Genomic DNA, 14,028 nt, shown 5'->3' with positions numbered 1-14,028 from the left:
AACATTGGTCTACAGGAGAACTATTCTTTGAATAACTTTTCTTTGTTTATTAAAGCTTTGGTTCTGTCCCTTTTTCTAGCATTTGTATGACACAGTGTTGTCTATATACATTTCTAACCAAAAATATTTTATATTAGTATAGCTTCATTAAGGTCAGAAAACAAACTCACACATACAATACAAATATTTCAATCCTCCTCTGTGTAAAGTACTCTGGTCATTTTTACTATCCATTAACCGAAAGTTATTTTCAATTTCTGAGTCAGAAACCACTAGTTTTCCAATAATAACTGATCATTTCTTCCTAAATGCTAGATTCTGAGAAAACAAATGTTTATTTATGCATTCCTACCTAATTTGTGAGATTTCACAAAGCATTTTGAAAGGCACAGATTAAAACAATAAAGATAACCTGGTCTATTGCCTTGTATACAATATCATCAAAATATGACCCAAAAGAAATTCCAACACATGGAAGGCGTCTAACAATGTGAGGATTTAGGATTATATAAATCACAATGGTCTGTACTATAATCACATGAGAGAATGAACCTGCAAAGCTTATTATACAGCATACCCAGATGGTAAACAACAGTTGTCGCTGTACTAAGAATTACATCTCTGTAATCAATAATAGGAAAGAGGAACAGTTGGACAACTTGTTCCCTATTATGTTCACTTAGGCAACGTCTAGATCAATAAAGAGCATTAAGCCTCATACCAACTGTAGCCGGTGCCTGCTCAACATGCCTATCGTATGGTAGAGATGGGTCCAGCTGTACTTCAAAATACTTGTAAATGGATAACAATTCTAATCTAACATTAAAAAGAAGCAGGCAGGTGCGGGACTTTTTTTAGCATATGAGAGAAGACAGACCTATGATGCCAGTTTCAGTATAACTCAAAGTCAGCTTATTTTGTTAGCCCATTCCATAATTAAATTTCACTACAGCCTATCTGAAGGATGCTACATGTTTTACATGAAGGAAAGAAAAAGCAATCAAGCATGGTATCACTGGATTACATATAGACTCACTAATTATATGGGCATAGTAAGTTGTTCACAAAATTTGAAAACTGAGCTTTTACACCCCTTATGCCAATATGGCAACTATTTACTAGTAATTTTTCAGTTCATTCTCTTTTGAACCATTTAAATAAACAATAAATTAAGCCATTCAGCTATATTACTGTCCTACTTACAAATCTATCATGTAAATGTGAAAATTATAACAAACAGCTATCTTAAAATAGCTATGTTAAGACTGTAGCTTTATCTTCCTATTTTTAAAATTTTCACTATATTCCCTATTTTCTTAATGCATCAGACTAAAGCTGTCACACATCATGCTATTAAGGCAGATACAAGTCCTAATTTATTCTCAGACAGTCATCCAGTTTCAAGATGACAAAACATAGGAGCATGAGCTTTTCTTACCTATTCCAATAAAGACTGCTTTGTAACCATCTTCTTTCAAGGTACGGAGCGTCATTCCATCTATTGCGAGGCCTTTACTAAAAACAACCTAAAAGAAGCATGAAGATTTATGGCTTTTAATTTGATAACGTGAAAATCACTTCCAGCATGTCCTGCATACTGACATCACAAAGGATATTCTAGTGAACAAAGCAAATTACTTTTTTTCCCAAGTCAGATTTAAAAGGTCAGACTGGCTCTGATTTAAGCAAGTGGCCCAAACTAGATATGGGAAAAGGTAGCTTCAGATCATCCTCACATAAGGGCCACCGCAGGCTACTTTGGCTTCCAGCGTAAGCTGAAAAAGTTAACAAGCAAACTAAACAAACAAACAAAACCTGTCTATGGAACCTGTCTACGTTTCAGTTCAGCAGTCACTTTCAGAAAATAAATAAATTAATTAATTAATTAATTAAAACTGAAAAATACTTGTACAGTAAGGCTCCACCAGCAATCCCACTTTGAGTAGCCACTGCACAGGTCGGGCAATTGCAGCTGTTACAAGAGTGCCATGGAGGAAAGCGTTTGCCTTGTGTTCAGCAAACCAACTATAGCAGTCTCTTGTGTAGAGGTCACGCAACTGAAGACGCACACACCTTTTGCTCATCTCTGCTAACTCCAAGGCTGCTGAGTGCATAAAGTGTGTGTGATTCCTCTTTTGATATTTAGTACTTCTTGACCTGATTATGTGTGTTTTTATCTCCCTACTTTAGACTCTCTGAACTTGAATGTTTTCCCCCAATCTGTTATAACACTTATGCATTCACTTTAAAAAACTGCCAAGGTACACTGGGTAAGGACTACGCTCTGTGATTCGAACAGTTTATTTTTATATCATGCTCTTGTTATTGAATCTATCTATATTCCATTTAATATACTTTTGAAAATGCATTTTTCCCATCCTTGAAGAAAGGGGGATGCAAAATATGCAATGTACCATACTTAGAGCCTTTTTTTTCATTTGCAGATTTAGTATAATTTATATCATAAGTGCAAAAGCTATGTACGGTTGTAATCCTTTCCTGAATGCAGACTACATCCTCACTGGCAACAAAAAGCATTTTATAAATTGTCATTACATTTTTTTTTTATCCTATTGTGTACATATTTTATGAAAATCTAATGAAGGAATTTAAATGGCAATACTATTTTATGTGGGGATTCATAATACTCCTAGGGCCTAACTCTGTAATCCTTATTCACCTGACTAATTCTTACTAATTTCAATAGAATTACTTGAATAAACAGCACTGCTGAGCGTGTAAACAATACAGCATCTTCCACCACAGATTTGAAATGTTTTAAGTAAACACAGGAAAATATTTGGAGCTTATAGAGGTATAAAGCTACAGTACTTAGCTAGCTAGCTTGCCAAAAGGGTCAATTGCAAACCAATGGCAGAGCTCGGAAACAAATTTACACCGAGAATCTCTGCTGTACTTCAAAACAGCAAAGGACTTGCAGGTCAGGATGACATGGTGGCTATACTGGTCCATTCTGGAGTCCTTGGCATAACACAGAGAGCCTTGAGGAAATGCATGAGTTTTGAAGACTGTTCCCAGGTGCCTATTGCCAGCAATTTCATCTAAAATAGCTTCAGTGCTCTGTTTCTAGCTCTATTCCTAACACAACTACCTTTCTGTCAGTCTTTTCAACAGTTGCAAAGGGATCATTAGGGTGGAAAAAATGGATCTGTAACATTTAAGGCCCCTTTACATCTTATCAGCATGGATGAGGTTCTCACTTGGGTCTTGTGACAACAGTCTACTGCCTTTACAGTATGAACCAATATTAACAATTCCAAGAATTTCTTGCTTGACTGAATGCTGAAGCATCATGTTAAAAATACGTTATTATCCCTTCCGCTACTCAAAAATTTGATCCAGTGATGCATACCACACTTTTAACTTCTAGTAAAATGTGCAGTTGTTAACACTACCTAAATCTTCAGCTCAATCCCTAAATTAAAAATAAAGCAACATTCCCATTATCTATAAACAACACCTATTTGTTTAACAGAATAATGCATAACTATTGCTTTCCAGGAAGCTGAATGACTGTTACTATTTGTAAGAGGATCATGCTAACACTTTGCTAATTTAATGCATTTTGACATAAAATTAACTTGGATGCAAGGCTGTATTATAAATCATTAAGAAAAAACTTGGGGAGAGGGAAGAAAAGAAATGAAGGGAGAAGTGTCAAATATGAATGTTTTAAGTAGTGCCAAACTTGCATAAAAAAAAAAAAACTCGATTAAAAAAAATCAAATCCCTCTAATAGCTACATTGAACCCCTAAAGCAATTTAGGAATTTGTTTCTTACAGACAATTAATCACATGCAGGCATGCCAGATGAGAACTATTGATTGCCCTTTTCCAAACTAGTGGCATTCAGACAGGAGACAGACAAATGCCCTGAGCAAGAGGAAGCATCTTCCTGCCTCTGTCTAGTGTAGCTTTTAATTGTTCTTTACTAATGTGCATGACATTTTGCTGTTAATCTTTGGTAGAGTTCTTGTTCTTTTTTTCTTTGAGATATACATAGGCAGGATATATTTTTCATTACCTTCACTCCAAGATCCTTCATAAGCTCAGCTTCAAAATTCACTGCATCATATGGCAATCGGAACTGGGGGATTTCAGATGTACTTAAAAAAAAAAAAAGTTTGTGAAACACTTCCAGCTATTAGAAAGGATTTTTTTTTTAGCTGTTAAACATTAAATACTTATAACACACATTTAAGATAATTTTAATGTCTTTGAATTTGTAATGTGGTGAAGCCTGACTCTTGGGTTTTTCAATTGTGAGACTAAGGAGTGACAAAACAAGCATTATTCACTCAATGATAAAAACACAGGCCAAGAATGCAATACCTTCTGGCCAATCCTGCCTGTGCTTGCAGGTAACCATGTAACAGATGTTCAGATCAGATACAGAAGAGTTTAAACTGCACTCCTCTTTGTCCACCACAAGGAACATGTAACACCAAACAAACTTAAGACATCTATTTAAGACAAGATCTGCTGGCTACTTAAAGCAAGGCAATCTTCTAGCAGTCACTCATTAAGACATCCAATAGGAAAGAATCAAATTTCCACTAAATTAAAAAAAGTTGTACATGCTATTTTGAGCAATGGTAATTAACACTGTATCCTCCTCCATTTCTACTTCATAAAATTCCTACGATCTTTCAGAATGTACGAAGTCAGTGATTTTATATCAGCTCTTAGTCTCAGGTCCATTTTTTGACATAATATTTATTATTATTTGGTGTTTTTTCTCTTGGAGAGGATTACTAATGACATCTTCAAGTTTCCAGCACTACAGGTCTACTGTATGGGAGAACTGCAATGCCAGCACAGAATCTCAGTTTATATCCATTGATACAGACCTTTAGCTCCAATGGAACTACACATATTTAGGCCAGTTCAAAATCTGTCTTGTAAAGCACTGTACAAGTAAGCACAATTAAGTCCTTTTTAATACTTTTATTCAATAAAGATAAAAAGACTGAATATACAGAAAAGTAAAGCGTCTTCCTAGATGTTTCTAAGCTTCTAACAGCGTAGTCTGTTGTCAAATTAATGGATCCATGATTTTCATTACAAAGCACTGGCACAGGAGATTCATGCTGGTTTTATTTTACATATTGTTATTGACCATTTCACCTTTAACATCTAACTTTGACAGGCCAGAATGATTTTATTTATTTTAAATTGCATCAACCTTAATTATATTGTTAAGAAGTTAGTGTGCCTTCTTTTTATCATTTCTAATATTGACCATTTTGCACCTTTCCTGACTGGTGTGAAATGAAAAATGTTCCAAATATTAGACATAATGAATGTATCATGACAATGCAACTTTCATAGGTCATGCTAACGAAAAGGGTGTCTGAGGCAGAGAATAACAGATCAGTATGATTCTGCAATAGAGGTTCAATAAAGAAATCTAATAAAAAAAAGGAAATTTCTGTTTTACAAGCCACACGTGTATTTGTTGAAGGTCTGACATTTCCTTAACTCTTAGGAGAACCCAAAACAGCACTAGCCGTGTTATGCACTGTCTCAATTTGTAAACACTTTTTGCTCTTATTAAAAATTTACTTACAGTTCTGTGCTACAGAGTATACATGCATATATGTACATACAAATAAACATACATGTGCATATGCAAATACACACAGTTCTGTGCGGACACACGCATGCACTTGACCATGAAAATAAATATTTCATGGATGTCAACATGTATGTCAATAATTATGCTACACTTTCCTTCAGCAGCAGTGTCAAAGAGGCAGAGAGAGGAAGAAGAAAACAGGGTGGAGGAGCAGGAGGGTGAAGCACAGAATTCTGGACTGGTCCCATGGATTCATGTCTTCCTCAAACCTGATCCCAGTTAAAGGTGTTTGGTGTTTCTTGATGATCCCGAAAACTTTTGTCCAAGGGTCACCCCTTTAGCCAAGTGAGAGAAACATTTTGGTATGTTCTAAGCCAGTAATATAGCTAGGAGCATGAACATTGAAGCTCTTTCATTGTCTCTAAGCAAGACCATGCTCTACTCTACTATAAGGCATAAATTTTGCACAAATAGTGAAATGTAAGAAAATCTATGCATGGAAAAAATAAGGTGAAAAATTCAGACATGTGCAGGCAACTACAGACTTATGCTAGGCTTATATATTATACCTCAGCAACCCAGGAACTGTAATTACTAGACAGCTTTCCATAAGGTAAATATTATTCAAGTTAACTATGATCTTTTTACAAATGTGAAGGGATAGCCTAGTTAAAAATACATAAGACAGAGCAAACCAAAAAGGGCCCAAGCACTGCCTTGTCCCTTGTAACTGCAATAATGAATGACTGTGGCCATAGGTCAGCTTCCCTTCTGTTCGAGGAATAAAATAAGGACAAAAGGAACTGATGTCTTTAATCCACATATGAAATTTTCTACAATGAATGGAAGTAAAACTTGACCGTTATCGTTATGTATTCTTTAAGAGTCAAAAGCAGGAAAGATGTAGTAAAATGTACTGCTTGACCATTAAAGGATAACAAAAGACCAAGCAAAAGAGTAACGTTTTTTGCAATAGAACAAAATTGACTAAAATTGATCTTAAATTCAAATTAAAACATGAAGAAGAACTGCAACTTAAAACCACATTTCTTCAACTATGCAAGCACCATAATACACTGCAAGCAACTGGAGAAAGTACTGTATTAATTCCCCTCAGAATTAATAACAGCATTATATTGCTGGATCATACATGAGTCTAATCTGTCACCAGGTAAAGTTTCATTGTTAAGAACAGCTCATTATTTCTTACTACTTTTAAGCAACTAAAATCATTTTAAATCCAGCATTTATAAAAACATAATGTGCTGGTCATTAGGTGAATAGATGTTTCATATACTAAATTTGCAGTCTTCAATGGTAACTAGCTCTAGTAAAAGAGCTTCACATAGTTAAATGCCTATATATTAACATCTTGATAGTTAGGCAGAATACTTTTGAACCTCAGTGAAAAATATGCACGTAATCAGATCTACTTTTCCAGCACTGACTCTCTATCTTCCAGAGCACTGAATAAGTATTTAACATCATGACATGGATCAAACTCATTAACAGTGTCAACTCTATAGATTGCAGTGATGCTGCAGTGAGAGAAGTGCGAGTGCTTCACCCTTCTTCTTTCTATCTCCTTCTTTTCACTATGTTATTTTGCAAACACTTCAGTGTGAATACATCTTCAAAACATGACATTTTATTTTAATTTTGAGTGGGCTGGTATCCACTAGTTTGTTTCTGAAATATTGTCTCTTACATTTAGGTATTCCAACAAACTTTTAAGACACGATCTCAACCACAGGTTACTGTGATAAAAATTCATCTTGTAGTACAGAGGACGTGACACTATGTCCTGAACCAAGGAAACATCATCCAAGTGTTTACCATACCGGCAAGATGCAAAGGTGCCTTTACAATTGTGTATTTACTGAAAACTCCTTTGTTTAATTACAATTTGCTGAAGGTTGAAATTGCACGAGGTTGATTTCCCTCTTACAGTATGGTTTACTAAAGCTGCAATTCCAGGTAGACATGATGGATTTATTCACTGTTACCTATATTTGCGTAAAGTTCATAAAAGCATTCTAAATTTAAATTTCTCCATGAAATTACTATCATTTTAAAGCATTTTAAATATCTACTAATTATTTCACTACATGTGGCTACAACTACTTCATCATGTTTTAAATGTTTTGGATCAGAGAAAATGGTTCCTGATATAATTTTCTAAAGTGTTAATTTGGTAATAACAATAGAACATCAGAATTTTTACAGGTCATATGAAGACAACATAGAAGATATACACCAAATTTTCAGTTAAAGTTGCCCTTAAATGTACCTGCCTTAACCTGAATGATGGATTATTTAAATAAAAAATAGTTTTCCAAATCTGAAAAATTTTTTTTGCCTTTGAAAAAGGCAGAAGGATCATGTATAAACAACATCTGCACAATCTTTTTGCTATACTTTCCACAGCCACAGGAAACAGTGGGTGTTTTTTTTCTTTTTTTGTTTTTTTTTTTTTGATTTTTGTTTGTTTTTTTACCTTAAGCCACCAACATACTCCTGCTTTTCATATATGGTGATATTTGAGTAGCCCAATCGAGCCAGAAAAGAAGCACAACTTATACTTGCAGGTCCTGCGCCAAGGAGAGCTATCTTCACATGATAGGCTTCAGGCATCTCTTCTAGAGGAGGTAATGAAGGGTTTCTAATCTGAGGAATATTCATAGCTTTGAACACCTGAAAAGCAACACATTCAACAGGTTACATACTTTACATTCCCTCTTTACATTTTATTATGAGTAACATGATGCAAGCTTTTATTAGGAACTGCCTGTATATTTTCAAAAGTAATCCGTACTTTCAGTGCCTCCTCTTAGACAACTCTAACAGGACTTATTTCATGTTAATAGCTCATTTATTTCAGATGCTCACCAATTCTTAATTGAATGTCCAAAAATTTTAGGCATCCCATACCTGAAAGTTAGGCTCTTTTCTCTACGTCTCAGTTCTTCACTTATAAAGTGGAGATGATCTGCGTCATTCTATCCTGACTATTAGAAGTACTTTAGGACAGACTCTGACCATTATTAAGTATTTGTACAGAACCTAGCACAGCGGAGTCCTAACCTAGTTGCAATGTCATATAGTTTATTTTGGATTTGTACTAAATCCATTCTTTACTCAGGCATACAGGTAAGAGGCTAATACAGAGGTATTCTGAATTCACTGAGTTAGACTTCATTGTTTTCTGCACGTACATGCATTGTAGGGGAAGAAAAGGAGTTGCTATCTTGTAAAACCTATAAAAGGAAGGAATAGACTCACAGCCCTTACAGGCTATTGAAGAGTAGGAGCACAGAAGGGCACAGTTACTGCTCCATCTTCTTTTGGGCATTAAGGGAAAAGTATTTATCCCAAGGAATATAGGGTTGTAGCAGAAGCACAACGTTATACCAAAAGGATACAACATTGCACTGGGATTCTCAGTCATACCACAAAGAGTTGCAGGCTGCCCCTTCAATGCCACCAAAAGACAGCACTGTTCCTCATCTATTCCAATGCAGGATTGTTTTACACATATAATAACTAACCCTCTAAAATATACCCCTTGCCAATCACCTTAATAAATATCAGCTCTAAAATACTTAGTGAGTTTACTTCCAGTTTTTACTTTCCTCAGAAACGGAGAAGGAAGTGTTTTTCAAGATAAACTTTGGCACAATCAATTTATGAATAGAATTTTTCATTTATGTTTTGAATCAATGCTCATTTTCTTCATGCGCACTTGAGCACTCATGCTAGGTAAACCAATGATTAGTTCCTTCCCCCTCTAAAATTTCTGTGTCAAATTTCCCTAGTCTTTGTAAATTGACATAGCATTTTAACAAACTGCAAGAAGCAAGAGACAGATAATTGTTTTTAAAAAAGAATCATTTATACCTGACAATTCATACAATATGGGAAGGTTTAATGTGGTTATTAATGGATTTCACAGGCTGAAAAGCTTACTGTGAAGCTAGACTGTGATAACCAAAATGCAATAGAATATTTTTAAAATGTCTGCTTTGTTACATTCACATAGAAATAGCTTGAATGGTACCAAATTTCCATTAAAGTCTCATGCGCTTGTTTTAGAAGGCTAGTCAGTAATACAAATTATATAACTAGCATATTTAATGTGTTTATTAAACACTATGAATATGCACATCTTAATCAAATAAATGTATTACTAAATTAACTTTATTGTTAACATAATATTTTTTAATTTATTATTGAACAATAGTCATACCCATCAACTATACGTTATACTAAAACCCAGCATTATTGTAGCGCAGTGTTAAGCTTCAGAAACCAAGCACTCATGCAGGAAATCCTAGTAGTTCAGGCTGAATGGTCAACTTTAATTCTGCCTCTTTGCAAATAGTGTGAAACTGTCCTTATACAGCACAGCCAGCTTGTATGGCTATATCTTGCCATCTGGAATTCAGTGGCAGTTTTGCATATTAAGGCTGGCAGGGTAACTGTGTGAAAATGGCAAACTGCCTCAATGCATTTCAAAAGATTTTTATTCACCTCATCATGAAGTTTTACTACACTGGAATTCACTTAATTAAATATCACTGAATTCTTCTGTACAAATCTGTTGGTGTGCAGAGATGACTCTCTTGTAAATGTTCAATGCCACATTACATGCAACTGTCCTCTCCATTTTTTCCTCTGCTCTGACTAGAGTCAGGATGTAAGTAAAGTTTACTACTACTGTCTTCCTTGCCCACCTTCAAAAACATTATTTCATTTCTGTTTTCAGATGGAGTTTTTCTTTTGTTTTGCAGTGCTTTGTGACCAAGGTCCACTCAGGAGAATGAGACAAAATAATGAATTTTAAAGCTGAACCTCTCAGTGGCAAGAGTCAGCCATCATTCCCCTGTGTCTGCCTTTCCTTCTCTCCTACACATACACAAAATAGATTAGATAGATTGTTAATAGCCGTTAATAACATTAGGCATTTATTCTTTACCTTTTTATTCTATCATGTCCAATAGCCATTACTTTACTCTCCAGGCCCTATTCAAACTAAACCACAGAGATTCAGTCCACTGAGTCCTATGCTTCATGTCCATTAGGGTCCAGAGAAAGACCAGGTTAGAACTGTTATTCAGAAGTTATCTACATTTTTATATAACATAGAATAAATTTAATATTACTCCAGTCATATTTGAGTTTCTTATGAGACTCTTTCTTAGAGGAATATATTGTAGACATCCTTCTCTACCTATTTGCAGAATTCAAATATGATCAGAGAATTTTACTCTAATTCATCTTTATCTAAATCATCTTTGGACTATCACAGAGAATTTGTTCAATAAAACAGTAAAAGATTGAAAGTTCAACTCAATATTAAAATATAGAAAAGCCTTTGGCTAAAACATGACAGGGTGCTAAAAAGCAAGTTAGGTAGTCTGCAGTACACACAGAGAAAGTTACATTTCTTAAGCAAACAGTTGATCTGTTTAATCACTCATCTTCTTCTCAAGACCTTCACCAACAGAAGAAGGATGAAATGCAAGAGATTTGCAAAATGGAAAAGGCATTTGGAAAATTTCACCTATTAGTAAAGTAAGTTCTGACTTTATCACTAAATGTTTCATATTCTTGAGGTGTAAATCTTGTTATCACACAAGGCTACAGAGATAGGTTTATTAGTCAGGTTGCCTTTAAATATCCTTCGCTAAGATGATGTGATACCAAACAGCTACTGATGCAGACATCAGCACCTAGCTGATATTTATTTTAGTGTGAAACACAAGTGTATTCTGAATTATCAGATTTTGCTAGTGCACAGAAAGAAAAATAGAGGCAGTGAAATGAGTAACATTTAGGAATTGATTGTGTTAGTTTCATACTTTCCTCTTGGTTTCCATCTGTAGGCTGGCATACACTATTATGGCACACTTTATTTAAAGGAGAAAATAACATTCTGCACAAATTTTAATTAAAAAAATGAAGCAAATTGCATGCTCAGTAATCATCTTGAAGTTAAAAATATTATCACACAATTAATTTCATTTACCTGCAATGGATAGCACAGGAGGTACAGGAAATATTTTTCCACAAACATGAGCTATTTATGAAAACTGACTGATCCTCCCTCCATAATTAACACTTAAAGATGCAATGTCGCAAACTTTTATGTAAGTAGGTAAGTGATTACAAAACTTGGGCTTAAAACATCTCTTTAAAGATTTTTTAAACCAAAATAATGACTATATTTTAATATTAACCTAGTCCTAACAAAGTCCATGGATCAATGACATTGCCAAGTCTGTAACTCACAAATCCCATCCATAAAAAGGGCATAGCAATATAATTTAAATGTCTTATAAAGCAAAGGATGTTTAACATCTGTAAAGAGTACTTTACAGAAGTTTATATAACTTGTCCAAACATCAGCAAGTGATCTCCATTGCCTGAGAAGTTCAGAGTCCTCAGACTCATGACCTGAACTGTAGCCTTAGGAGGCTACACTATCCCCTTCGAACAAGCTTAACATTTTTTATTTGCTACTTTTAGATTTCAGAGTGAAAATAACTTAAAGATGCATTAAAATAAAAATAAATAGTACTGACAAATAGAGTTTCCTTTCTGCTTGTCCTGGTGTCGTAGCTGCCTATAATGATGCTCCATCACTAGCGCTCAGCAGTCAGCACCCAGGGAATGGGGTAACCACGGCAAGGCCTTGTGACATCCCCAGCACAGGGTGACCTCACAGCAGCACCCGAAGCAGGCAGACAGCAGGAACCACGGCTCCCTGGGACCCACCTCCCCCGTGTATGTGAAGACCAGTTAAAAGTGTCAATACACAACAGAAAGAGACCCTGAGCCCAAGGCATCAAAGCACCCCTCCGAAGGCTTCCCCCGGGGGGAGCCGCGCAGCCTCTTCGCCCCGAGAAGGAGGGTCATTATCAGCAGGGCCACCCTCCTGGCGCAGGCCTCGACACAGCCCACCTCCCAGCTTCGCTGAGGAGATGAGATGAGATGAGATGCCGCCAGGTTAACAGCAAGCAAGTTCATGCAGTGCATCTGCTAGGAAAAAGAATGTATCAAGTTTCCTTTTTCAATTGCTTTCTGCTGTAACAACAGCCAGAACACATCTCCAGAGAGGGACAAGGCACCAGAACTGGCACAAGAGTCACAGTACTAAATGATCTAGTATTTACATCTAGCACATAGAGGTTAAAATACTATATTTTGTATTTAGCTCGTGCTGCTCTGTTCAGAATGATTAACTGGAAACACTGCAAACCCTTTAAATTCAGTGATACCTATCCAGAAATGTATGATTTTGAGGGCTTCCTACTAATACCACAACAGACAATGTAACAGATCACAGTTCTTTTTTACTCCAAGCTTACAAACTTGTATTTGAGTAACTACCAATTTTAGTACATTCTGTGGAATTGACAATCATATAGATCATGCCTCTATCATCACTACAATCTCACTGTATTTTCATTGAACTTATATTCCAAAGAACAGAGATGTTTCCTGATTTTAAACTACTTGGGTAAAGGAGACAGATAAAGACATTAATATGATTTTGACCTGTGTGATAGCAGGTGTAACCTATGCTTGACACTCATCATTTATAATGGTGAGCTTTTACTCCATGTTATTCTCCAGATGCAACAGTTACCGTGGTAACTGCATCCCAGTATTCACATTCTACATCACAAATACAAATGGACATTTCCTTTTTTTCCATTTGAACATTAATTGTCAAAATCCGTATTTTTTTCCTGATTGGATTACAATTTATTTTGAATATGAGGCTAATATAGTTACAAAGCTGTAAGGGTAAGGGTAGAAGGAAAATGTAGGAGGTGCGAGGTGCCATTTTTTGTGTTCTACTGTAAGACAAATATTTTACAATTAGGGAGTTTTATCTGCAGTATGAACAGATGATCAGTCATTGTTCAGAAACACAAAGGGGCACACGTCACACCCATATATTTTCCATTTTAAACCCACATTTCTGCTTTACTGCAATTATATCTTTTATCTCAGCTAGCAGTTGTGCCTTTTTATTATTGCTCTCCCTTGTAATGCGTCAAGTGTATGATCCTCAGACTAATTCCATGGAAAAAAAATCTAAAATTGGCTTTATGCACAATGGAGTTTTCAGTAAATAAGCCCCCATGGGACAAACTATTACACAGTGCATGAGAATTACCATGCAGCTCTCATTAACAGTAACACATGTTGCACGACTAAATCACACAATTTGCTAAGTTACTTATAAAGGTAAAGCTCTGAACACATTTCATCTGCAGTATCTGGTCCAATTTTTGTACTGCAGTAGTAACTTATGATTTTTTCATTATTTTAATTAATATTTTTTAAATAATTGTTACCTAGAAACATTAATACTGTTATGTCTTTCAACTATACATACTATATACATTACTTCCAAG

The 14,028-nt window shown here is 35.4% G+C and overlaps 1 protein-coding gene across 2 annotated transcripts in view; it reads right to left on the bottom strand.

The window, feature by feature from the left end:
* DPYD (dihydropyrimidine dehydrogenase) overlaps positions 1-14,028 on the bottom strand; it is a 382,796-nt gene that overhangs the window by 242,194 nt on the left and 126,574 nt on the right. For both annotated transcript variants that reach the window (XM_067300877.1, XM_013961321.2), the window contains exons 6-8: positions 8,097-8,293; positions 4,046-4,127; positions 1,439-1,526 (exon numbers count right to left, since the gene is read on the bottom strand). In XM_067300877.1, coding sequence (XP_067156978.1) covers positions 1,439-1,526; positions 4,046-4,127; positions 8,097-8,293 — 367 coding nt within the window. The remainder of the gene's footprint in view (positions 1-1,438; positions 1,527-4,045; positions 4,128-8,096; positions 8,294-14,028) is intronic.

The sequence above is a fragment of the Apteryx mantelli genome, chromosome 8 (assembly GCF_036417845.1).
Source record: "Apteryx mantelli isolate bAptMan1 chromosome 8, bAptMan1.hap1, whole genome shotgun sequence".
Taxonomy (NCBI): Eukaryota; Metazoa; Chordata; class Aves; order Apterygiformes; family Apterygidae; genus Apteryx; species Apteryx mantelli.
This window is presented reverse-complemented; position numbering and strand designations above follow the sequence as displayed.